General features: G+C 37.7%; 2 protein-coding genes across 13 annotated transcripts in view; both read left to right on the top strand.

The window, feature by feature from the left end:
• ANKRD44 (ankyrin repeat domain 44) overlaps positions 1-8,713 on the top strand; it is a 148,469-nt gene extending 139,756 nt beyond the window's left edge. For 5 of the 10 annotated variants that reach the window (XM_054829500.1, XM_054829497.1, XM_054829496.1 and 2 more), the window contains 3 exons: positions 807-889; positions 1,991-2,082; positions 4,253-8,713. In XM_054829500.1, the coding sequence (XP_054685475.1) occupies positions 807-889; positions 1,991-2,082; positions 4,253-4,497 (420 nt within the window). In that variant the 3' untranslated portion in view covers positions 4,498-8,713. Of the gene's footprint in view, positions 1-806; positions 890-1,990; positions 2,083-2,620; positions 2,845-4,252 lie in introns of all 10 variants that reach the window. The other 5 variants (XM_054829501.1, XM_054829503.1, XM_054829502.1 and 2 more) reach the window with 3 other exon arrangements.
• A 1,228-nt stretch (positions 8,714-9,941) lies between these two features.
• PGAP1 (post-GPI attachment to proteins inositol deacylase 1) overlaps positions 9,942-27,544 on the top strand; it is a 41,779-nt gene continuing 24,176 nt past the window's right edge. For all 3 annotated transcript variants that reach the window (XM_054829760.1, XM_054829759.1, XM_054829758.1), the window contains exons 1-11: positions 9,942-10,266; positions 14,638-14,791; positions 17,240-17,415; positions 18,024-18,195; positions 19,258-19,418; positions 21,052-21,104; positions 21,273-21,339; positions 22,767-22,872; positions 24,655-24,710; positions 24,790-24,873; positions 26,598-26,647. In XM_054829760.1, coding sequence (XP_054685735.1) covers positions 10,114-10,266; positions 14,638-14,791; positions 17,240-17,415; positions 18,024-18,195; positions 19,258-19,418; positions 21,052-21,104; positions 21,273-21,339; positions 22,767-22,872; positions 24,655-24,710; positions 24,790-24,873; positions 26,598-26,647 — 1,232 coding nt within the window. In that variant the 5' untranslated portion in view covers positions 9,942-10,113. The remainder of the gene's footprint in view (positions 10,267-14,637; positions 14,792-17,239; positions 17,416-18,023; positions 18,196-19,257; positions 19,419-21,051; positions 21,105-21,272; positions 21,340-22,766; positions 22,873-24,654; positions 24,711-24,789; positions 24,874-26,597; positions 26,648-27,544) is intronic.

The following is a 27,544-nucleotide window of genomic DNA, read 5'->3' on the forward strand; positions in this document are numbered from 1 at the left end:
CAAGATTTTCCCTTAAGAGAGTAGCAGTAAAACCAGAGGCATTTATTAGATTGGTGGTGGTGTCTTTTCCCTCCGTTTCTTCCTCTTATTTCCAATTGGTACTGCTGTTTCTGCACGAAAAAATGCCCATGGGATTCCCTCTCCTGGGCATCGTCTTTTGCTCTTACCCACAGATTGGATTCCAGCGTGATAGCATTACTCCAGCTCCCGCAGACATGTGAGCCTTGCTGAACTCTCGAGGTCCTTCAGGCAGCTGTTCACCTGCCAGGGCTGTAGGCTCAGCACCCGCAACTGGCTGTGCTGAAACAGTGTCAGAAATAAGGCCCAGATCTGTCTTATTTCCAAAGTTTCATTGTTAGAGCTCTCACACTGAAGGGATTTTGTAGTAGCTGATTAATAATACAGAAAGGCACTTAAAGACCCAGAAAGTATAGTATTCGTTTCTGAGATTAAACCATCTCTTTCTATATTACTATATAGTTCTAATAAATAATCCATTGAATGCTCTCTCAAGAGAAATAGTAGTCTTCTCTGAAAGCTGAGATGAATTCATATATAATGAATTGCGGGTTGAAAGACAGGTGAATGTCTAAATTTCTAAATGTGCTAAAGCATCCTAGCAGTTCTGGTTTGTAAAAGGTATTTTAAGGCTCCTACAGTTCACCTACTACACACCCTTATAAACTGAGTAGCATGTTTTGTGTTCCAAATTGAGTTGTTGTATTTCACTTTTATATGCAATATTTCTTTTGCCTCACACTCCTCAGCAAATTAACACTATTTGGTTTTTTTTTTCCCCGCTACAGGGTCATGAAAAATGTGCCTTGTTAATACTTGACAAGATACAAGAACAGAGCCTTATTAATGCAAAAAATAATGCGTTGCAGACGTAAGTATAGCCTGATCCTCTCAAGTTCAGTTGACTTACCAGAAGATTCCAATTTAGCATTTCAAATTCATGTCTTGGATTTTTTCATAGAACAAAAAAGTTAATTTCTGATTTTTTTTGAATGCTTGCCCTTGAAAAGATGAGATTTGTATTGCAGTTTCACTTTTAAGTTTGATTCCTTTAATGCCAATTCTATACATAGCCTAGTGAAAAAATTATATGAGGCCATTTCTTTGAAGACTATGTCAAAAAGTCATGTGAATATGTAAGTCTACATCTGGCATTTCCTAGCTTTCTGAGCTTCACCTTAAATCTAAATAAATTATTTAGACTTAAGGTTGTTCATTTAATTTTCAGAGGTTTTTTGAGGTGATATTTTATGTGCAACTCCCATCCATACCACACATTATCAGCAGAGTTTAGAACCATCGATATTCTTACTCCAGCTGCAACTCTTTGACCGGTATGGGGGAATCCCACAGTAGAAGATTCAACCACAAGTTTATGTGGCAGATCATCTAGTGCTTGGGGAAGAATTAACTCTATCTTAGCCCTTTTTTCCCCCTTCCAAGATGAAATTGTTTTTCCTGTCCCAGTAGCTGCCCCCAAACAGGAGCATTGGGTGTTGGCCCCAGAAAGGAGCAAACCAGTGGTTATTTTTAATTTCCAGCTGCTCTGTTGGATCTTCAAGGATGAAAAGGCAATACAATGATTTTGAACAATCTGTAGTAGCCAGAATTAAGGATGGAACAAAGGCATTTCTTCAGCCTTAGATTCATTTTCCTTTTAAATGTCAATTGTGTGCTGCTAACAGTAGAGAAATGAGAGCTCTTTAAAGAAAGCCTTTAGACTGGGAAGTATGAAGCAATCTTTGCGTATGCAAAGGTAATTATATTTATCTTGCACGTATGTTTTATAGATGTGGACATGATGATTACTTTGAAGGCTGTAATATAATTTAATGTCTACAATGTAATTGTAATGATCCAAAGAAGGAAAACATTCCCTTTCAGATGCTGGGTATGCTTTAAGCATCACCTAACTTTTTTTTGGAAAGTCTATTTTAAACTGAACTTGAATTTCATTGTTATGTTTTTGTAGACCTCTCCATATTGCTGCACGGAACGGCTTAAAGATGGTGGTTGAAGAGTTGCTAGCCAAAGGGGCATGTGTCCTAGCAGTAGATGAAAATGGTAAGTAAATAATACACTTTGGCAATCTTCAGTAGGACCCAACAGGTAATTTTACAACAGACTGAAGCAATAGACTTAAAAGCTGATGATAGACATCATTGATGCTTTTATCCTTCCAAGAACAGACAATGAGCTGTGTGAGTACGTATTAAAAAAAAAAAATACTATTTATTTTTCTTTAATATAAAAATGTATTCTAAATATCACAGTGGTCCCTTTTACTGTTCATTTTGCATGTACTGTCAAACAGCTAGTCTTTTTTAATGCTTGAGTGCAGTGGTAACTTGAATTTCCTAAACATGCAAGTGGCACCGGATAATTCTGACGCCTTGCAGAAGAATTAAGGATTATGCATTCAATCAGCGCATGTTTTAATGGGTAGGAAGAAAACCATCAACATATGTTTGATTGTGTTCTAGTTCATTCTGAGATCAAAGCTTGTGCTTACCAATTGTCTGACCTAATCCAAGATGCAAGTAAATTACTGTTGCCTCATAAAATACATGATTAGTTAATAAATCTGATAATTTTGTTTCAGATCTCAATGAAGTCCTTCCCTAAACATTATAAAGCCCATAGAGGGCTGTGCTTCTATAATTAATGTTTTCAAAAATGTCTTCCTGGTCTTTCTTACAATACTGACTTCATGGCATTAATTTAACAATTTGGTACCTCCATCTTCCCATAAATGTAAAGTAACAATAATAATACTCACCCATCATTGCAAGACATTTGAGATCTATGGATGACAAGAACTGAGTGGTGAGTATTTACTATTAACCAAATGCTACCTCGATATACTTGCATGAATGAGTTCCACTGAAGTCATCTGTCCCTAACCTCATTTTAGAGATAGGGGACAGAAAAATGAACCAGACTAGCTTCTAACCACAGGTTTTATCGTTAAAATTGTACATATGGATCCAGCTAATTTGCATGTATGTAACAAATTAAAATTAAGTTTAAATTTGATACACATTTAATTTTTCTAGGAGCAACTGCATATGCAGTTTTAAAAGAGAGAAATTTAAGTACAGTCTTAGTATAAGTACAACTCTATTCATACTTGGAACTCAGTGGAAGAGGAAATTCCATTTAGGGTATGCATTCACTGCAGTCAGTGCTTAAATGTGGGTAGTTTGCTACGAAACTGTACTTGCATTTGTACACCAAACTCATCCAACACTGCAGGTGTTCCAGGCTTCCTTGAGGCAGTCAGGTATCAGTAGCGGGCATTGCCTCGGAGCACTATCGCTGCACCACTCCAGATTTAGCCATCCGCAAAAGAATTTAGCATAAAGGAGGATTTGCTGGAAAGTGCTGGAGTACTACACAGCAGCCTCCAAAATGTATAGATAGCAAGTGTAATCGGCATACTGGTTTTCAAGATTTCTATACGTGAAATGCTGCTTTAGGGGCAGCGCTTCGATGGGAGCCAAGTTAAACTGTAGTGACGACAGACTTCTAATAGCTCCCCAGTTGTTTTACTGACTTCTGTATAGTATTAACTTTCTATTTGAAGTGTGTGCCATGCTTTCTGAATACACTCATTATTCTTCTAACATAATGTAAATTTGGGTAGCTAAACATCCACGTAGTCATACCTGATATACATGTACCACGTGCACTGGTCTAATTCTTTTCTCTTATAATTTAATTCCTAAATAAACTGCTTTCTGAGTTAAGTAGATACTCAACTGATCAATCTTTAAAACAGTTCACTTACTACTTCAAAATATTTCTAAACTAATATCTTTTACGTTCTAATGAAAGTCGTTGCTCTCAGAATGAGACTTGTTCATACACACAGAAACCGAAGCCGGTTTCTGTCCCTGTTGCTCGACTCCCCACGTTCCATATCCATCATACTGTCTGTGCTGTAGAGCTGTGTTTAGCAAGTGCTTTTATTCATATTGTGAAGTCTGTTTGCTGCCTGATTTAAAAAAAATAGTGCTTGTTGTGGTCACAGTGATTTAAATGCTCCATAAAGTGTGTATTTTCCCAGCATGTCTCATTTAAAATAAGTAACATACTCCTGTTGCCTGGCATGTTTGTAACTGAACATACATCTCCTGCTTACAACGTCATCTAGAGATGTATATGAGGAATGCTCAGTGCCATTCTTAGTACCCTTCGTACTAACCATTGCCTTGTCTGCATTTGTGCCCAGGTCATACGCCAGCCCTGGCTTGCGCTCCTAACAAAGACGTGGCTGACTGCCTGGCACTCATTTTGGCTACCATGATGCCTTTTTCTCCCTCCAGTTCAATGACGGCTTTCAACTTCGTTTGTTTTAAAAAAGACAATTTGGGCAGGACACATCTCTGCGATGGCTCTTACAATAAGCCCTTGAGTAATAACATAGGAACAGAGGATGGGTACAATGAAAACGATTCGGATTCTGAAACATTTTGACTTTTTGATATTCAAAAACTTTTTTCCATTATTATTTCATTTCAGCTTTATTTTTGTCTTTTTAAACAGCTTAAATCCCACGGCTACATTCTTAACTATTATTCTCGACAAGTAGGTATTGAAAGATTTCTAGTGTTGACGAGAATCAAGCCTTTAAATAACAAAGTTAGAGGGATTTACTGGAACATATTCCCATTAATTTTCTGCAGTTTTTCAGCTTCCTGATGTTTTCTTTAGGCCCTAAGTGCCCCTGTGGAAAGTCTCTACCTCTTATTTTAAGTAGAAAAAGAGAAAATGCCTTTTTTTTCTTTTTGAGAGCACAAATAAACAGGAAACTGTTTGTAACAAGTTCTTATATGTTTTAGCCATACCTTTAGTACACAGTCCTATTTCCAGTGTAGCCTTCATAGATTCGAGCATCACTCCTTTCCTCTGTTTGTCTGTTTCCTGCTTCCAGGGGCTCTGTTAATTAGATTTTTTATTTTTTTTTTCACACGAACCAAAGGTAAAGTTGTAAATCTTAAAACTGCCTGTATTACTTTTCTACAGGAAATGAAACCTTTTACATTCTGCGTGTATTAAGCACTTAAATGTACAGAAGGCACTTTTTACAGTTCTTAGTTGCAGCACACAATTAGAAAAATATAGTTATAAACTCTTAAGGCCAAATTCTTCTCGTCTCACCATATTTTCCCACAGACATTAGTGGAACCACTTGTGTAAAATGAAAATCACTTGGCCCTTATTTTTTTCAATTCCGCACAAACATGTACCGTTTATTTGCACTACAGAATTAGGGTCATTAGACGTTTCTGTCACCTGAGCCATTAACCATGAATCTAGTACAAGGGTAGGGGGGAATGGTGAAAAGAAAAATCAGGTGTAGACAAAGGTGTATGTAAAAGTTTATAATGACTTGCCAACTTAAATGGATTTTTTTTTCCCTTTCTATGCTTAAATAACTTATTTTTTACTGTAAACAGTATCAAATTTTAAAATACCTTTGCCAGTGTTTGGATTAACAGAGCAAAGGTAAAGCAATGAAAGCATAACACCAAAAGTTGAAATACCAAACACCAGAACACACAGCAGTGTACTGTGCAGGGGACTGGAGATACATGCTAAAAAAGCCTATTGTCACCAGCTTTTAAAGCAATGTCAACTTTGTGAATATTTTTACTCCTTCTGCCAAAGTTTCTAGGTCAAATGGACCAAGACCCTCGTCTGCAACAGATGTACAAAAGGAAGAATGAGACTTTCTAATCAAAAACAAACATAAAAACTAAACAAAAAGCTATCATGAACTAACCAGCTGTACCAAGAGGACCAAAACGCTTCAGTAATTAAATGGAAGACTTTGCTACTTTTATTTTTTCTTCAAATGTGAGTGACATAATGAAGTAGTTTTTCTAAACCATAAAAATATAAACTTTTGAGGTAATGAGTAGTCTTGAGTGAATTTTACATTTTATGACGCAGGTTTCAAGTTGACATTTGTAACTGATGATGTGTTGACCACAGGTGGTTTTTTTTCCAGACTAAAGAATATAATTTTAATGTAAATGTGTTGATATTTATTTGAAATGAAACAAATGCCCAGGAAAAATAACTATGGCTTGTTCTCCTAGTTAGTATCTGTGCATAAGTTTGGCGTGATGCGAAATGAAATGTGAATCTAGGCAAGACTTGATGGCCTGAGTAGAAAAAGGAAGGGCTGCTGCACTTCGGTAGAGTGCCCATCATCTTGTATGGAATGCAGAGATAAAGTCCACAGGCCATATCGCTCAAAAGCGTAGAGCAAAACACCTTCCACCATTTGAGAGCATAAGAAAGGGATCCAACCCCTTGCTAGACAAGTGAGAGAAGACCGTACAGCTCCAGTAAAGAGGGGAAAAGGTAACACAGCATGGAGTTGGGGTGTTAAAGTACCCGTGATTCACGCTTGGGCTATGTGCAGGCCTACACCTGTGCTGGGAATGATGGGATGAGCTTCCTCAGTGCACGCTTTCAGCAGGGTCAATGAAAAGTAAGGATTTTTATTTTAGTTGCAGTTTTTAGCTGTGTTTCACTCAATTGTTAAAAATCTGTTGGCAGATTCCAGTTCTCTAATTAGGAAAAATATTTATATATTAAGTTTATTTTGCCTTGCTAAAATTAAATATTGTTTTCTTGAACATTAGGTAAAATTAAATATTGTTTCCTTGAACATTAACAAATTTCCAAAGTTTGCAACAAAAAATCACAAGGGATAGTGTCCCTAAAGGTGAACATTTCTTTTCCCTCAACTCTGTATTTTCTGCAGTAGAATGACAGAGCACCTGAAACCCTGGTTTTCTCCTCAGAAATAGCACAGAATAACATTTTAATGATTGATTTTTCTCAATGTTTTTCCTTTGAAGAGTTGCAGAATAGCAATACCCACCTTACTTAAAGCACTGAACATAAGAGATCAGTTGTTTCAGTTTTCAGTGGTGTCTGTTCAGAAATGAATAGAAATCCTAAATTTTGCTTTTTTATGTGGAATGATGGCATTGAAAACAAATAAACAAATGGGAAATGGCTGCCTCCTGTCTAACAGCAGGATCAGCCTTTTAATCTTATTTTAACCAGACATGTCAGTAGGCTCCTTGGCAGGATTAGTTATGAGTCTTACCCTGAAAAACAGAAAGTTACGCTATCCTATGTGAAGTGGCTTCATTAGGAGAAAACCAGTCCTCTTTCCAAAGAGGACGTTGTATTATTTTAAGCAGCCATTAAAAAAAATTCAGTATTTTTACTTGCCACCATACAGAGTTACTGAAAATATTTCTGTGTATTTGCAATACCTCGTAACTCTGGTAATTGCATAGTGCAACAACTGCTGCTTCTTAATGATGTATACAACATTACAGATGCATAGGTGATTACTGAATTACTTTGATCCTTCTAGGAACCAAATCCAAACTTTACTGATTAAACTTTTCTGTAAAGTAACAATGATGTAAGTATGCAATATTCCAGAAATCATAGAAACATACGGTGTGTTAGCATCGTAAGGGCATTCGGAAAGCCATGTTTTGAGTACAGCGTATTTAGGAGGAAAACTGTCAGGAGCAGGACACTTAGAAGTACTCAGATTTGGTCTATCCCACATCTCACGTGAGTTACCAGAATCCCTTTTTTGTATGCTAGTACATTGATCTGTAATATAATTTATCACTTGTAGAAATAGACTTCTAATTTAGGGCAGGTATTTAAGCATGGGAATAATTTTACTCTTGTAAATAATCACTTTGCCTTTCTGTGGACTTTTTACAAGAGTAATCATACATAATTGTTGCACTTAACCCTGGATCCTGCAATCTGCAGTACGTGGATGACTTGCGTGTCTGCGCCAAGCAAAGGGTATTTAGGGAGGGGCAGCCCTCAGCCCAGGCGCGTTAGCAGGATCCTGTCAGGTCCCAAGTCTCTCTCATTAATACTGAGTTACAACCTCCGGACTGCCTGAAATTGCTGTGAAATAGCTCAGGGGATTTCTGTTCATCGCTACTAAAAGGGCACCATAATGTGTTTGGTACTTTTGTGCAGTAAACAGCTGCCAGGTTATCGAATTAGAACAAACACATGAAATGAATTGTTTATCCGTTGTACTGTTGAGAAACTCGGTTATGTACCTGGAGGATGATTTTAAAAAAATTGTGATTTTTATTCTTAGTCATGTAAGAAATATTAGAGTGCCTTTTTATATTTGTGTATTATGGAAATGTTTTGTGAAACTCATCTTTTTTTTCTTTTTTTTTCATTTGAGTGTTATAAAAGCAATATATTACCAGTAAATTTTCATTTCAGACCTTCTTTGAATGTATAAAGTGTTTCTTCTTTTCGTATGTTCTACCTGCATTGAAATGAAAATTAATATGCTAAATTTCTATAGGAATAATGTATAATTTTTGCAGTGCTGAAAATGCTTTCTTATTACACAAGAAGTAAACCTTAGGTCAGTGTTATAGGAAAGGGCGTTTTGAACTAGTGACAATCTGAGTGTGTGTATAAAATGTAATTTTATGCGTTTCTTATGCAGTGATCTACATATTAAAGCCAATATCTTACGTTTTGTAGGTTTTGTCTTATATTTTATGCTTTAGCATGTGCAATATATCTTTACAAACCATGGTGATACGAATCTGGTGCCAGTGTTATATTTTGCATAACATTTGTAATAAACAATATAAAATATTGTTTGATGGTTTCAGTGGGGTTTTGTCGGTATTGTTTGCTTTTGTAAATTGAAGTTTAAGGACTTGGGTAAATGTCATATATGAAATGAGGAGAAAGACTGACTTCAGTGAATGACTTGGAATTCAACCTGAATCTTCTCAAGCACAGTTTAGTAACTTTTTCAACTACTGAATGCTGTATTAATGTAATGAAGAACCCTAACTGTAAACTACTATTGAAATGCATTCAGATGGTTATTTTTACAAATAAAAATGGTACAAATACTGTTGGAAAACTGAGTAAACTTTGTTTCTTTTAAAGGAGGAAAGGCTCATTTATTTAGCAGTGAAGAAGAAAATGCGACTGTATGTATTTCTACCTTGTAGTTCCCTCATATGTAGCTACCCCTTGTCTTAGTAAGTTGATGTATTGCTTCTCTGTAGATGAAAACAAAAACCTTTTTTGTCAGTTATCAAATATTTTACTTACTTTTCACTGATGAGCAACGCCAGCAACAGTGGGTTTGTCATGCATCGGGGGGGGGGGATGACAAGGGGGGAACTGTCCCATAGAGGCAGAAATCCAGTGATGAAAAGTGCCTAACTATAGTAAAAGATAGTAAGTTGTTAGTGCTTAATTAAAACAAATAACCCCTCCAAAGTCAAAACACATCATCTTTGTGGTCACTAAACTGCTGACAGGCCGGGAACCTTAAAAGCACCTGAACGGTGGCCTTTGCAGGTTTATTTTCGGCAAGGTGAACCGCAGCCAGACCCGTTCCCGGCGGCAGGCCCTCCGGGGTGCGGGGCGCGGTTCCGTCGGCACCCCCGGCCCTTGCCAGCAGGGGTAAATCCGCGCCCCGACACCCGGGAGGCATCTGAGGGCATTTTGGAGTCCGTAAACACTGAGGAGCCGCCGCCTTCCTCCGTTACCGCCTGAGGCCCGGCTGCCTGCGGAGGGTGAGCGGTGAGAGGAAGCAGTCTTCTCACGGGCCTCAGCCCGGGGCGGTGCCCCTTCAGCAGCAGCCCCGCGGGCCGGAGGCAGCTAAGCAGGCGCAACGCGCCGGTAGTGCGATGACTTGACCTCCCTATCATGGCGGACACCCCTCTCCCCCGCAAACTACGGGCTGGGGGAAGCCCATAGGTAGGTTCCTGACCTCCCCATAATGGCCCCACGCCCGCAACATGGCGGACAGACACTCCTCAGCCCGGCGGAGCGGCGGCCAGCCGAGCTCCTGACCTTCCCAACATGGCGCCCGTCCTCTAGCTCCCGGCGGCAGCCAGGCTGTGGCGCCCGCCCGCTCGCTCGCCCCGCCTCCCGGGCGGTGGCGCTCCCTGCCCCGCCCCGCCCCGCCGTGCCTGTGTGCGCGGAGAGCCCGCGAGGGACTGAAGGCTGCGCTCCGCACCTCGGCGGGGCGCGATGGGGCAGGCGGGCCGCCGGCTGCCCGCTTTGGCGGCGCTTTTCTATGGGGCGCTGGCGGTGCTGGTGCTGCTAGGGGTGCGGGACGTGCTGTTCCTCTACGAGGAGAACCGGTGCAGCATGACCTACATGTACGAGTACCCCGAGTATCTGGTGAGTGTGGCGGCGGCGGCGGGAGGCGCTGAGGGAGCGGGCGGCGGTGTAACAGGTGGGACCCGCCGGTCCCGGGGCCCCGCCGCGGGGCGGGGTGCGGCGGCCTCGCGCCGCCCGGCGGCCGTTGGGGCGTCGCTGCGGCTGGGAGCCGCCTGTCTGAGGCGCAGCCCTCCGGTGGCTTCTCTCTCCGGTGGCTTCTCTCTCTCCGGTGGCTTCCTTCCCTCCTCTTCCCTGCCACAGAGACAGGAAAGCGGCCCCGGGAGAGCCACCGCGCCGGCGACTCCTGACTGCGCCCGCAACTTTCGCGTTAGCGAACTTGCTGAGGCGGCCTCTGCAGAACAGCAACTGTAATTGGGGCAAAAATAGTTTTGGCTCATTTGAGAGGTCGGTGTATTTTGCAAAACGCGCTGCTTTGGCTGCATCGTGTAATGATGCACCTTGGATAGCTACAGAAGGGAAAAGCTGTCTACCTGCAAAGTAACGAGGTGTTTCTTACTGCCACCTATACAAAAACAAAGCTTCCGATTTTCTAACCTTTCAATGCCTGTAGCAACCTGTAGTCCTGGTTCAACCGGTCAAAAGCTCATCTAAGCTTTTGCAAAGGGAGGGGCTGGGCCAGGTCCTCTGACAGCACTCACAGCACTATTAGTGCCCAGGAGGTTGAGTCTTGTACTTCTTGGTCCTTTTTTGACTTGTGTGAAGCAACTAACATGTCAAAAAAGGGAATAACTGAGATTCAAATAGGAGTGTATTTCTCAAGCTAGTGAACAGTAGTGCAAAGTCATCTCAGTGAGCACTTTGTTGTGGGACTGTACCACCTCCATATGGGAGAACTTGTAGAGCCATCTGAAATCTCTCTCTCTTTGCTAACAAAGCCATTTAGAAACCTCTTTGATAACCTTAGGTCAGTTTGAGAGAGAGGACAGCTGATGGAACTGTTGTTTTCCAGACACAGTATTATGGCTTAATAGCAGGAGGATGTAAATATGTGAGTATATGTAGGTTCACTGTTAATACCACATGCAGTTGTTGGAAAACAATTTCTCTTTTCAATAGTAGTTCTTACTACAGGATTTCCTGTCCCATTAAAAGCATCCCAAAGCGTAATTTCTTGGCTCCTAAACATTCATTTAGCATTACCAAGGATATAATCTATGTTGGAAAAAAATGTGAAGCCTTCTAAATAATATTCTGTTCTGAAGCAGGTTGCAAGCTGGCTTGCGTAGTAAAGGAGTCCTTAAAGCAAAACCTTAGTACCTAAATTGGTAATGAAGCAGCAAGTTAATTTTTGGATCTATTAACCTTCATTTGCTAACCTTGACATAGTTGAGTTAGCCTACAAAAGAGAACCTTAGCAGAGTTACAAGGGTTATTTTGTCACTGCTGTAGGACAAACTTTTTTAAGCAGCTACAAATACTTAAATACTACGCGGTAAGTTTGCAGATCTCCTAGCAGCCAAAACCTACTTCAGCTTCAATCTGAAGCCAACTAACTGAAAGGTACTAGCAAAATCTGTGTGATGTTATAGGCGGTTGCCTGAATTTTCATCTGCCACCACACATCTTTTGTATTTACGCTGGTAAGAGATGCAAGGCTTAAGAGTAAGCAGCAGTTCTGTACAGGAGATGCAAATCGCAGCTGGCTGTATTGCCTCTCAGAATTTCTAATCCCTGAATAATCATTTTTACTGTGTGGAAAACAGTATGGGGGGGTACTGTGGTGGGAGAACTTATGAATTTGTCTGGGTTTGCTAAAACATACTTGTCAAGTACCTCTTTCTTGTTGGAGGGGTTGTTTGTTTACTTTTTAATGTCTTTGTAGTGCTGGCGTTGGTAGGAATTTCAGGTGAGAGGTACCTGTCCTCCCTTCCAGATCAGGTGTCACATTACAAAACAAATAGCTATTGGAGCAATTGAACGTAAGAAGTTTCTTTTGTGTCTAACAGTGTGGGTTAGCTCACAGTCAAGCTAATACTCAGTAGTGGAATTGTTTTGGATTTTATTTTTTGTTTTGTACTTAACCATCTTTTTTTTTTTGCATGAGTTGTAGAATTGCAGTTTTGAATTTAACCCACCCTTGTCCTGTTCAGCTAAGCTTGGTAAGAGATTTGGAAGTTAGTAATGAGGGCTTTTTCACATAAGTCTAACTTCTTTACGAAGCAGCGTGAAAAATGAAGCCTAGACTGACGTTGTGAAAAGTTACGGTAGCTCTTTACAACCAATTATATAACCACTGTCTTGAGAATTCAGAATTTAAAACCACTGTCATAGAACACGAATGTCTGTTTTCCTTTAGAGTTACACGTTCCCATTTTGATGTAACATTTGAGCACTGTGATTTGCAGAAAAAGACCCAGTATTTTGGTAGTACAGTTCTCATGGATTGTGTAGGTTTTTGCGTTCAACATTCACCTAAAGAAGGTCAGCTCGTTAATTTTACATTCCTTAAAAGTTTTTGAAAAGACAATGAGCCAGGAAGATAATGTGAAAAAACAGTTTAATAGGATTATTTGATCCATCAGGAAGTCATACGAACATATCTTGATGGCACTTTTAGTTTTAATAATTAAAACAGATTAAGTTTTTTTCACAGAATTTTGAAAGCCTTTGAAGAAGGAGCAGTAGAAAGGAATGAGAAAGGGACAATGAGGTCAGTGAAGTTGGAAAGGTGAGATGATGGAGAAAAGGGAAAGAGTATCAAAAGGGTGATCTGAAAACATAAGCCCTGAACAAACCTTAACCTTTTTTGTTCACAGTAAAGGAATTAAACACTTTCTTTCTCTCTAATATGTATATTTTCTTATGAACATTGTAAGAAGAGGTTGCAAATAACTAATATGGCATACAATTTGAAGACTAAGGGAGAAAGGAAATAGTCTTCAGCTGAGGAGAGACAGAGAAGAAAAGGGGAAGGAAAGGAGTGTGTATGGGCTGGGAATTAAAGCTCAATCCCCTTTACTGTAGATGCAGTTGAGAGAAACAACTGAAATACCTGCAACAGAGATGCTTCTATTTCAAGAAAGCAATTCTTTAGAGAAGATTTCTGATGCAAAACTGAGTTATTTACTGATCTTAAACCTTATTCTGTAAAATAAAATGTTTCCTTAAAATATATATTACACCTTAATAACTTTATTTTTAATCATCTCATTTGTCTCTGAGTTGTCATCACATAAGTAATCAAATGCTAGAATGAGTGTATTTGCATTCATAGAAATTTTTAAAATCTGAATCTTAGAAACTCAAAATTATAAACCAACCAACCTCCATATGGGAGTTAATGAAGTGTTTTGTTCCTTACTATTTGTTTGGTTTAAAGCAGTGTCATGTGGCGCTAAGAGTCATAACTTACTGGTCTAAGGCTTAATCGTCACCTGTCCCTCAGGTTCAAAGAGATTTTGTTCTTTTCCCTTTGGGAACTCGTAATCCTGTGAATACATTATGTGATACATTAGGTGGTTGGTTGTTTGCTTCTTTGTTTTAATATGAGAAATACGGCCTTTTTTAAGATGATAACTGACAGTGTAAATTGGATCCTGAGTTGTTACAGACCAGGTCATCACCAAGCCGCACATCGGGCTCTGAAGATAACAATAATAAAAAAAAAAGCCTCCAAAGTATCATGAGTTTATTTTTTCTGACAAGCCATATTCAGGTAGTTACTACTATTGTTTAAATTCCCGTTGCAGGTTACATCTCTGTAAACATCACCTATGAGAATTCACACTGTGTGTGTGACTTACCCTGACGTAATAGTTGTCATCTGACGGTCACCTAGATAACCCTGTTCTCGAGATTTAGCTTTGGTATCAGGTGCAGTAGTGCAGCCTTGTTCCGAGTTGTGTGGTAGTGGAAAGGATTCCAAAACTATTCTGGTGCAGTAGGAAGAATAATTTGGATCACTCGTGTGCCTCAGTTTCTGCTCTCAAATTCTCACATCCTGGGAAAAGTGGTTGGGTTTTGACATCACTTTCACACACACACGCACTTTTTTTCCCTGTAGTATAAGGCTAGGTTTACTTTACAAATGTGCAACTTTAAAAGATACGTAATTGCATTCATTTGCAGCTTGTTTCAAAGCCAGTTAAAGTTAATAGCTCTTTCAAGTAAGTAAGTGCAGCTGCTTATTATGCACAGTAATACCTACTTAAACAAAATACTTAACATTTTATTTTTAATTATTTTTTGAAAGCAAAACTCAGTTTTTCATTCTGTATTCTTTAGACTGTAATGTAAAACAATAGATAAAACATAAGCCAGATCATTTAAATTACTGGATAGCCACTGTATTTTCTTGCTTGCAACAATATAGACAAGGTTTCTTTAATTTTTGCAACAATATAGACAAGGTTTCTTTAATTTTTGCAACAGAAAATAAAATTACCGAAGAAAACAGCCAGACGATACCCAGCATATGAGCTCTATCTCTATGGGGAAGGGAACTACGCTGAAGAAAACAAAAATCTCCTATTGACAGGAATTCCAGTTCTCTTTCTTCCTGGGAATGCTGGCAGTTACAAACAAGGTAAGCATTTAGCTAAGTTATAGGTATGTTACAAAGAGCTCTCATATTTATGCATTAGTTAATGACAAGAAGTTTTCCGTTTGAAATAATATCAACAAAAGTCATAACGGTTGATCATATTATGGTGTAGATGTCCTTGTTTTAGGCCATGGTTAATTTGAAGCAGTCAAAAGACTTCACTTTTGTTTGAAATCTGTTGAACAGTTGAACTATAATATTTTTCTGGAGTAAGACTTTAACTTTTGAAAGCCAGAAACAGTGCAGTTATGCCATACCATGGCAGCACTGCACCCTTGCTGTGTTTTACCAACTCATACTTTCAGAGAAGCCACACTGACTTGCAGGCACAATAGTATCCAAAGAAGATTACGAACATAATGATTATGAGAGATACCATATGGACTTTTGTAATTGTGCATAAATTACTGCAAATCTCGATTAATGCTGTCTCTGAAAACACGGCAGTAGATTGCTATGCAGGAAATAAAACGGTACTTTCAGAGTATGTTAGAAATTAAAGTATATGAAGAAAAACTTAAAACTAGGTGAGCATAAGTACTACATGCTGTGGATATAATGTGTCACTTAAGATCAGTAAATATTTAAATATTTATTCTTTGTTTTGAGAAATTGATTTAGGGAGACTGGCAATATGTCGTATGTTCACTTTTCAAAACACTTTTAAAAATAAATTGTTCTGCCTTAATCAGTGGCTCAGAATAGTTTTTTGTTTTATTTATGAAAATTCATATTTTGTTCAGAATTTATTGTGGGATAACACATTTTAATTCTGATACCTGGATGAGCAGAGAAGGCGTTGTTATTGTTACTTTCATACTTGTTTAAAATATATTCATATTTGCTGAGCAATGAAGATGGAAATGCTGCTGCTGCCTTTACTGGGCTTGTTATTTTGATGTGTTACAGGCACTTTTGAAACATGTTAATTCATCATCTTTCACAGGCACTAAAATGAACCTTTTAAAATGTACAAAAATCAGACTTTGAGTAAAAAATGACAGTCCAGTTTAATTGTTGGGAATGAACCTGAGATTGGGAAAATTGAGATCCTGAGTTCTATTTAGGAATCTGTCACACATTTGCCTTGTGATCTTTGGCAATATTCTTGTTCCTTTTACCATGACTTCCAAGGTATAAAGTTGTGATAAGGTACTTTTAAATGCTTTTTGGGTCTTTTAAAATAATTTCAAAGATGTTCTTATTGCTTATTATTTTTAGATAGAATTGGTGAAATGATTGGTTACAAATTAGATTTATAAATTTCATCATGCTGGGTGTTTGAACATATAAAGTATTTCATATATACTGTTTTCCAATTACACGAACTTTGCTTAAATATGTTTGATATGTTAATTTCTGTAGCAAACTTTTCCGAGCAGGAGGATGCTGCAGATCTCTGAAACTCTTGCACTCTAGAAGAATCTTGCTTCTGTGTGCTGGATTTGGGCAGACTTTTGTGGCGACCACTAGTTTATTTGCAAAAGTATATACTTGCTTTTGGGACTTTCTCTTTTATTTTCTTCTTTGACTATCACACTTTTTTATTTGTAGCTATTACTGTTCCCATCCTGACATGTCTCCGTTGAAACTCAGGGACAATTCTGCACTCAGAAGGCTGTATTAGCAGCCAGGGTTAGATGGAGAAGACAGGTCAGAAGCAAAACCTTGTAAACAGAACATTTTCTCCCTCAAGATTTTAAGTGGAAAAGTGTCCTTTGGGGTTTGATTTTCCAATCCCCCATACCTATTTTGGTGGTATTCTGGAATGTTGTCCTAGAATTGATGGCTTTCAAAGGAATTTTAGGAAAGCCTAGCAGTAGCAATGCCTCTAGAGTTGAAGTCAAGACTGCTCGTTTTGCTTTCTTGTCCTGGTGGTGGTAAGAAGGTGCAAACAAGATGAGAAAAGCTGCCCTCAGGTGAAGGAACATAATCCTTGGTCTTGTATAAATTTGGGATTTTTTTAACATACCTCTGTAGTCAGTGGTAAGCTAGGTCGCATGGTTAACTGCCATAAGCATAGTAAGCAGCTCTTGGTAACTCATTGCAAACTTTCTTTTCCCCATTCTTCTTGTTGTGATGTGTCTACTAATATTTTTTAATCAGAGGGGCTCTTATAAAAATAGGAAATAATTATTTCTTTTCTCATTTTACAATTTGGTTCTGACAGCTGATACTTTTGCTCTGATTATTTACCTCTTCAAATCTGTTTTTCTAAAACAAGTGTGATTACATATTAGAAAAGAGATTATTTGCTTTTGGATTTTTTTTTTTAGCCTCTTTTTACTTTTATAAATGATGTGAGATGAATAATGGATTTAAGATAACATTTGTTTCTTAATAGATGATATATTTGTGTGTTTGTCTACTAATGACAATGCTAAGCAGTGACTACTAGATTGTTCTAATTGATGTGGTTTCTTTTCCTAGTACGTTCTCTTGGCTCCATTGCACTTAGAAAAGCAGAAGATGTTGACTTCAAGTATCATTTTAATTTCTTCAGTGTCAACTTTAATGAGGAGTTGGTTGCATTGTATGGTGGTAGTCTGCAACGACAGACCAAGTTTGTGCATGAGTGCATAAAAGTAATTCTTAAGTTGTACAGGGTAAGTAGTGACATACGCTGAATAATGTACTCGCATTTTGGAATGGAATTCTGGGCTGCCTTTTCTGCTGGAAAACTGAAGAATCATGAATAAGGGAGGGAGACTTTATAACGTGTGTAGATAATTGAATGTGGTAATAGTGCAGTAGAGAAGTGCTGCTCTTTAATAGATTTCTCATGCTTGTGACAATCCCAGAGCCTTGGTGTTAGGTTCTATATTGTGTTTGTAAATAAATACTTCCATGCACAGTGTATGCTTTTTTGTAAACTTTCTAGTGTATTAAAATATTAATATAGCATCACCTTACATCCAGTTTTCTCTAGGAAGGTTCTTTGATAGCCTATGTCCCTAAGAGTCTCAGAAATTAAAATAAGCTGAAGTTTCTTATGCTTACACAGGCTATATAATATTTCCTTTCGAGCTGCAAACTTCACATTAAGCACGTTTTTTTGAGATAACTAAATTTCTATTCATTTTATAAACTTACCGAGTTGATACTAGTTAATATTATCCTTGAGAGGACATAAGTTAATTTTGGGGAAAAAAATGTACAACTGATAACCATAGTCAAATCTGTTTTTGATGTGTTTAATTACTCTTTGCTCAAGGATCGAGAATTTGCACCGACCAGTGTTGCAATAGTAGGTCATTCCATGGGTGGTCTTGTTGCAAGAGCATTGCTTACTCTGAAGAATTTTAAGCCTGAGCTTATAAATCTCCTCATTACACAAGCCACACCTCATGTTGCACCTGTAATGCCTTTAGACAAATATCTTACTGGTAAGTGTTGCAGATTCTCTAATTATATTGTATTTCTTTATCGATCCTCTCAAGTATTGATAGGTAAGATTCTTGCAAATGAACAGCAAAATATGTTTACTGTAATTAATCTAGTCCTTTGTTACTCAGGTGGTTGTGTGAGAGCACTAGCATACTGAGAGAAAGCAGGGTGTCATAAAATGGATTATGTGGACTTGAGCTTCTGTGCAGGGCCTGGAGCTCTCAGTAATTTGTAATTTTATTAAGTTGCAGAGCATGTTACTAAATTTGTAAGCTCTCCAGTGAATGACTTTTTTTCTTTCTTTTTTTTGTAAAACTTGACCTCTCTAATGGCGTTCTTTATGAAATTAATTGCCTAGATAGAGTTGCTAAATGTAATGTTTGTCACACCCGAGGGTTGGGGGAGTAAGAATGTTGAACATAGATATAATTATATATTTTATATATATTTATATAAAAGATAGACTGTATTTTCTGCTCAGCTAAATGACTGTGGTGTAAAAAATGAAGTATAATCATTATGCATGCACTATATACTTCTTGAAAAGCTGTATTTGACTAAACTATACTGATGAAATACGTGCTCAGTGATAATTGTGCTGCTACATGTAGATATTGAGGGAATGGTGAAGGAAAGGGAATAGACATTTATTTTCATTATTCTCTGTGGCACCCGAGAGGAATGGATTATCTTTAGCTGCTGAATTTGATTTATTGTGCTTGTATTAATTCTCTGTCCTACAATTGATTGCAATGCAATGCTTTTTCCTTGCTGACTGTTTCTGGACTGTGGCTGTCCTTAAAGTAAATCTGTGGTTTGCTACTTAAACAATATATGTGCTCAGCTGACATAGGAAGTGCAAGTGTATCTGTCTTTCCCAACTGCTGCCTCCTTGGGGTTAAAAGAATGATTTTCCTTCCTTACATGAATCAAAAGTGATAATCGGAGCTTGAATGCCTCTGGGGGGCTTACGGAAACTTTTAGTTAAATGTTTCTATAGCTTTTTTGTATATCAAAAAGACTTATGGGGAAATTGTGATTGATTTTAATATATTTTATAGATTTTTATACAGCTGTAAACAATCATTGGATTCTAAAGGCCCAAGATTTAAGAAATTTAACTACCCTTTCTGTGGCGGGAGGATTCAGAGATTACCAAGTTCGTTCAGGACTGGCTTTTCTACCGAGATTGAGTCAACATGACAGTGCCTTATCTGTTGTGGTAAAAAAGCAAACTATTTTTTTTGGTTTTGCATGGAGCTATGTTAGATAGCTATTTATGTAATGCATGTATTGGTGTCTATAGTCTATATAGTAAATATAGTCTATATAGTAAATATGAAAATACTACACGTGAAAAGACAAAGTAGATAGTGTATGGTTATAAAACCATAAATAGTTGACGTAGTATAAATGGGTGTGCACTGGAAGAGGATAAGTTGGGGTGGATCTGAATCATCTACCCCTTGGTACTGTTTCTTACCACCACCTTCTTGCACCTTTTTAGTTTCAGTACTTGGGTTTTATTTTCCTGTGTTTTTACAAGAGGTGTATATGTGGAGACTGACAGATGTGCAGTATAGTAGATGACTGCTGGTTTGATTATGAAAAGACAACTTTGGCTTTGTGCCTTCTTTTTGTATTTGTTGTTTTTCGAGGAACTTAGGAATAGAAAGCATCTACTGGATTATCAAGTCCAGTCTTCTGCTTTTGCAGGCATCTATTTCCTTCCAAAATTAATCAAGCAACATAGAAGCAGTTAGGTTTGTCATTCTATTCCCCCACCATCAGTCTGTTCCCAACATGGAAGAAGCTGGAAAACACTGCTCAGTAGGAAGAAAACTTGTAATTTCCAACTTTCATTTACTGCTCAAGCCAGCTTTTAAATGTATGTGTTCTGACATCAACTTGAAATGTTATCTGAAATAGTTGTCATTCCCTTGGTGTTTACCTCCTGTCCATTGTACAGAAAGCTGTCTATAAATAGTCCCAGCTCTGATTCCGCTAGGCTAAGAAGATTAACTCCGCGTTCCCTTTGTCCTAGTAACCGTTCTCTGCATCTGCTCTACTTTCATTTCTCTTGAGTGTTGGTGACCAGAATTTTGCATGAGATCTTGTGTAGTGATACCAGTTGTTTCTCATGGGGTTGTTTTTTTTGGTGGCTGTTGTTCTTTGGTTTGTGGGTTTTGGGGTTTTGTTTTCGGGGTTGTTTTATTGTTGGTGGTTGTTTTGGTTTTTCGTTTTGTTTTTTTTTTTTTCTTTCTTCCCAACTGTAACGCATTAATAGTTCATAGCTTACTTGATTCAAGTTGTACAACTTGGTGATGAGCTCCATTTCTGGGAGGCATGTTTTATATTATTAGTGCCTAAAATGCAATACACACAATACACTTATACAAATGAATATCTTCAGACTGTCCAGTTCTTTCTGCGTGGTGTTCTGATGCTCCTTTCTGTTGAGGATGCCTTTGATTTTTCAGCAACAGCTTTCATTGGCATGCTTCTATACTTATGTGCCAGGATCACTTATTAAAATAGTAACATAAGTCATAGAAGCGGCCTTTGAAGAAATTTTTGGTAAGTTTCCTCCATACCATTATTTGTCCTTTTGCCATTAGTCTCTGCTATCTAACATAGATAACTTGGTCATTTTGTTTTACAAATGCTTCAGCACTTGTAAGATTTTTCACTGATGATGTCATTCTGTTGTACCCTAGTCCCTGAAACTCTTAAGATAAACACTATGCTTTTTAATAATTGACCAAATATATTTAAATAAGGAGGGGAAAGGCTTGCTTAGAATTTTAAAGTGTTGAATACTAAGAAAATCTTAATTTTTTTCCTTCTTCGAACAGAGCTCAGCTGTGCCTAGAGCTTGGGCCTCAACAGACCATCTCTCCATAGTGTGGTAAGCTAATGGAACAAAGGTTAATTGATTGACCGTACATCCTTCTCTACTGTTATCACATTATACAATAATTTAACTTCAGCATAATATTATTATACTGTCTCTTCTGACCACTTTTCCTCTGGATATTTAATTTCTAGATTTGGTTTTATTTATTCTGTCTTCTAGGTGCAAAGAATTGATCCTGGCTACCATTAGAGCTTTTTTTGATCTCATAGATGAAAACACCAGGCAGGTTTGTATATGTGATCTCCTGTATATTTCCTCATCACACTTTCTTCTTCCATTCCGGAATGCTTAATCAGGACAAATATCACCCCAGTATACAGAAAACTCCTTTTTGATTATTCTAAGTCATGCTAAGAACATTGTTGCCATTTCATACCAGTCACTGAAAAATCCTGTGGCTTTGTGTTGTTTGACCAATGCATCAGAAATAATTATGTTAAATTACTTTTTATTATTGATTGCTTGATGCTTTATAACGAGTGTGGACTGAACTCATCTTCCATAATGTAGGAGGTTTAGTTCACCTTGCACCGGGATAAACAAGTTTTGCTAGCTGTGTAGCTATGAATGTGACCTCTCAATGTGTGTTCGAGTCACCTCTGACTAGTATACAAAGGGTGAAAACCTGCGATAGTTTAACTCGGACAATACTTCTCCAGCTTCCCCATGTGTTGTCATAGTGGCCAGCATGTATTTGTGGTGTTCTTTTGCAAATAGCAGTTATAAATAGAATACAAGTAAAATACTAGCCTATTTGTTTACCTCCAGCTACCATTATTTATTACTTTTCTAAATAAATATCCTGCATCTTACTTTTTGGAAGCTGTTGGAGAAGTCTCCCAATGTACTCTGTTCTCTTTCTGAAATGTTACGTAACAATAAATATGAATTAAAATTAAGGTCCAAGAGGTTGGAAACACATAAGAGCAGAGCCCCAGCTATAAAAAGGAAGGCTTCCAGGTGTTCTTTTTGAAACTGTTTGGGACAGACTTCTCTAGTTTTTAGATGTACTCACTTTAATATGTGATTTATAGAGATATAAAGGGGGTAGAGTTGTTCTGGAGTTGACTGGCAGTGTGCTGGAGGGTACAACTTTTCAGAAATCCGTTGTAATGGGCACAGCTTTGAAAAGCTGAACAGACAAAAATTAGTCCTGGAAATTTGATTTTAAAAGAAACAAAAAAACTCAACTGAAAACCAAAGTGAATCCCAATGTAGCTCTACAGCTATTTGGATGCTTGAACTATTAAGACAAGATACAAGAAGCTGGATTTGTGAACTCAGACTAGTAAATATAAACATGAGAATTTTCCCTAAACTCTGGCATAAGTGTGTTATTTCAGGAAGAATGCATGTGTGTCTAAAAAGAAGGTTTAATAGAATGGTTTCCTCGTGTTAAGAGTAGGCAAGGATATAAAACTGAAAGTCTTAGCCATGCTTTATAACATGTGCAGACTTTCTGTATTGCAGTGATTGACTATTAATGGCATTTTATTTGTTCAGATTATTGAATTTAGAATAGATGAACCATGTCTTCTAATGATCATTCCTGCTTGTCATCCCCAAAACTGTGTTGCTAGCTATGATCATGTGATGATTGCAAATCACACAAATTGGTAAAATAAAATTTGAGAATGTGATCTTTTTTTTTAGATAACTGAAGATCCAAAGAAGAGAATGTCTGTACTGAATCACCACTTTGTGAGACACCCTGCAAAGATGTTTGAGGAAAATCCTGAAGCTTTTACAGAACTCACAGGTGTGCAGCAGCTTTCTTTTGAACAAGATTGAATGATACTCCTTTGTTAATAGTTGTCACTATTATTCTCACTAACAAACTTCTGGAATACATTTTGTCCTTCTTCAGACATTGCTAAAATGATACATGGGTTATGGACCTAAACTATCAGCTTTTATGTGGTTTCAGCACTAAATAGGTTAAAAGGGGTAGGAGCACAAATCTTTCACTTCTATATGGCTTAGATTCTGGGGGATGAGCAGGAGTCATATTTGCACCAGGGTGTCCAGTAGACAGTCTCAGAAACTGGGAATAGCTGGGTGTCAAAAGTGCAGTCTAATCTACACTTACATGCCATGCTTGCAAGGGGGATAGTATGGGTGTTGTAGAGCTGTTGTGTCAGCCTTGTGCTACTCATGGAAATCCTGACTATTCAGATCTGCGTTACCAGTTACTTCCTTCTTTTAATGACATGGCAGGGTAAAACAGACTCATCACTAATGGTTTCCTTGTAACTGCTAAGAATGCATAGTTAAAGGTGGGAAATTTTGACTGCATGGAGTCTTGGGAACTAAACAAGTTTTGCAGGGCACAGCTGTATTCCTAGTTTTGCTGAAGTGGGCTGAACCATTTTATAAAAAACATTTCAGGAATTTTCTTAATGTAAGCTATTGCACAAGTACTAAGGTAGCCTGAACTTTGGTGTCTGTTTTTGGCCACCCTGGTATAAGGCAGCATTTAGGCATTGATATATACTGAAGTGAGTACAGAACAGAGGACAACCAAAACGGTTAGCTCCTGGGGCACAGGACATGGGGGAGAGAGACTGAGTGAACCGGGCTTTTTCCACCCTAAAGGATCCCCCTTAGCATTCCCTGTTGCTGTCTTTAACTACTTAATGAAAGATTGGAGAGAAGGTGAAGCTAGATTTTTCTCAGAGGTGCACAGTGAAAACACAATAGGCAGTAGAGTCCAGTTATAACAGAAGAAATTCCAATTAGGTATTAGGAAAATACTTCACCAGGAGAGTGGTCAAACACTGGAACAGGTGCCCAGAGAGGTTGCGGAACTGATTTTGTTTGTTTGTTTGTTTGTTTGTTTGTGTGCCTTTTTTGGGTCAGTTCTTAGCAATAAGGAGGAATATGTTTAAACTGGATTTCATGTTTGCATCTTCCTAATTGTGGTGACCTCTTAACACTTAGCTAAATTTCTGTGATGAACTTGTTACTCTAGTTACATAGAAGAAATATATTAACAGTGTATTAACAATTGCATGGCGATTTGCATTGTTTGTATCTCTGATCTCTTCATAATTCTGTCTCATTCTTTTTCTCCAGACATATCTTTAAACTGCAACTGTTTTCTTGTACATGTTACTCACTTCATTGTTGAATTGCTTCTATACAAGTTTCTGTATTTTCTTAAAAGGCTGACAGGAACCAAGATTGGGGCTGTTTCTACTGTTGCCTCAGCTTTAATCAGTCACCCTGTAATTACATTAGTATCATTCAGTTTCTTGTTTGTTTTGTTGCATTGAGAGCTTTGTTTAAAGCTCCATAGGGTTTTTATTTTGCAATTGATATGTAATTGGATCCTAGGGTTTTTTATGTTTCCTGTGCAACTGATGTTAACTGTTTCATGTAATTCTAAGCAGTAGCAATCCCGAGTGTAGATTAAAGCTTATAAAATTTATGGCTATTTACAGATAAGAGATAAGACCTTAGTGGTAAGTAAATGATAAGATTTTGGAGATAAGGATAATAGTTCCTGCAGTATGGCATATAAAAACATATTTATTTTTAGGAGCTTTCATGTGGATTACAGTCAAAGCCTCAAAATGGACTTACTCAGTTTACAATGTAAGTAACATTTTTTTCCTCATTGTGTTTTTATGTTTGGTTTTTTTTTTTACTAATGACCAATTTTTTTTCTTTTAAGGATTCTGATGGAAAATATTTCACATTTCCTCTTGCAAGCCACAGAAAATCATACAGTCATGTTTACTGTGAAAACAGTATGTTGGTGAGAAAATACTTCTTTAATGTCTGGAGTTTGTTTACAAAGATGTATTTTTTTAAATTTAGATTTGCTGCAGTTTTAAGACAGTTTAATAAACAGTTGTTGAAATGACTGGCAGCTGTTTACATTCACAACCTAGTACATTGTGTTAGATGTATTTCCTGTTTTAGCATGTCACACTTCATGTTCAAGGTCTCAAACCTTCAATGCCACCTGAACCTCAAATGTTTTATTTTTGACTCCCTTATGGTTACCCCCAGATTACTTTCTCCTTTAATTTAGTGCAGTTGTGTATTGATGATTTTGACTGAAGAAGATATTTTTAGTGGTGCCAGGATTCAGCCATACTTCTAATTTAGGAAAGCTGTTTATATGTTTGCTTTCCCATAATAAAATTTAAGTGAGCCTGAAAGGCCACAGAGATCTTCCACTAAGCAGTGCAAGGGAATGGAAGCCAGATGAGAAACCAGCACCGTATCAGTTGTCTCCTCTGTTGAGAGGAAAGGTGATAATGTGCATTTCTTAGATAAATTCAGCCAAAATGGTTTTTCTTAAATATTTTTTGAAAGGAATGAATGTAGTCTCTTGGCAAACTGGAGGTGGATAAATATGCTTTTCAGAATTACGTATTTTAGAACAATGGCAAGAAAATTAAGATGCTTTCCCGCTCCATGTTCCTGTCCCTGTTGCCACTCCTCCCTTTACCAAAGAGGAGGTTCATACCACCATTGTGAAAAAAGGTTGTATATTCTCGGTGCTTTTCTAATTGTCCTTCCCAGCAGCACCTTCAATATTTACACATTTGTTGTGATTTTAGTTGCGCTTTAATAGCGTAACTTTTGCCTTTCTTATAATATCTTAGATGGGACTAGTACTGCTTGAGGTGAAGGTATGGAACAATGTCTGAGGTACTTGCATCATGGTGCTGTCACTTCAGAACAGTTAAATTCTCGAGGAGGGGAGCAGTAGAACATCAAAAATCTGAAGTATTCCTTGACTACTTAGGACAGTACCTTGAGACGTTTCTTTTAGTTAGAAAAGATTAAAGTCTAATAAAACTGAATTTTACATCATAGGTAAGGCAGAACATGATTAAGAGAAATTATGAAATTTTGTTTGCTTAACCTTGTGTTTTTGAAAATGTATTGATTGCTAACTAGAAAAGGTGGCAAATGGCAGTTATTTAAAATGGTTCCTAGAAAACTCCCCCTTTCACACTTATGCTTCATCTTTCCATCCTTGTAATTGTAATTCCACAGTTATGATATCAGACTTTTAATGGAGGATATCACTCGCTATTAACACAGAAGTCTGACTTCATTGTGAAATGAAGAAAGAAAGGTATCTTTCATTATAAATAATTGAGGAAATCTGAGAGAGACTGTTTTTATCATCTTCACTTTTACACTTCAGCATTTGCCATCCTTATGAGAGTGTGGTCACTGTAGTGATAGCTGCTGCAGACACACTTAATAGAAAAGGAGTGAGGTGAAGATGGAAGTTTGTTCCTCTCTTTAGTAAGTTAATTGCACCAACATTCTGCTATCAGAGGATTTTTAGAACAGTTGCTGACATCTGGTGAACTGAAACACTTAGCATATAGAAATTTGGAGAAGATTATCAGCATTAACTTCTGCATTGCTTGGAATAAAGAATTGCTATTTAAATATATTTATAAATATAGTCGTACATAGATAATGTACTGTTTTATGGTATTGACTTTACAGGACACAAGTAGCTGGATTTATGGCTGTATGAAGAATAATTCATCGATATGGTGAGTAAACTCTTCCTGTTCTTTATTCAAATGGATCTTGTGAGACTACATTTGAATTTAAAGTATGTAATATATCCTCTTCCTTAGGAAGGGATTGGGAAGAAAAGTAAAATTCTTACTGTGAATAATTCATGCACCAAGAAAACAGGAAAGAATAGGTTTTCTGAAAATTACTGCATGAATGCAGAATAAAATAGGTGAATTTTTTCTTCTTTTAGCTATATTTTTGACCTTCATAGCAAAAAAAAGTTGTTGCTCTCTTGTGGACACTACGTGCTCTGCTGGATTCCTAAATCATGTGTTTTGTAGCATCTCTTTAGAATCCTATGATAGAAGACATCAAATGTCACTCAAAGCCTTTCAGAAGAGTGGATTGGAGCATCTCTCTCTTTTTCTTACTCCAAAATTGCTATTGTCATATGAAAAATACGTAGAAATGTGGGTGATTTAGTGATTATTTAAATCAAGTCATTGAAATCATTGCAAAATGAATTTAAAACACTAGCTTAGCTTACATTTGCCAACTAAGCTCAAAGTAAATTTGACGTACCCTTCAGATTAGGGAAAGCTTCCAGGTAGAATTGAGCTAGCATAGTATTTCTCTGTTCTGGGATCTGTGCTGAGGTGTACAGCCACAGAGTCTTGTCTCCAGCTGATAGCCAGATGTCACAATTACTTTTTCCTGATCCAAGGAGAAGTTGGCTGTTCCTCCTTTGTATAACCTTCGATCAGCATCAAGTGCAGGTTAGCCTAGTTCAGGACTGCTGCCTAAAACCTTATCTAATAATAGTGGTTTTGCTGTGGAATGTGTCCTGAGGTCATGTAATGCTATTTAGAGAAACAGAAGTATCCTGGCCTTCTACAAACTGTAATTTAAAATGACTGAATGAATGCGTT

The sequence above is a fragment of the Grus americana genome, chromosome 6, assembly GCF_028858705.1.
Source record: "Grus americana isolate bGruAme1 chromosome 6, bGruAme1.mat, whole genome shotgun sequence".
Taxonomy (NCBI): domain Eukaryota; kingdom Metazoa; phylum Chordata; class Aves; order Gruiformes; family Gruidae; genus Grus; species Grus americana.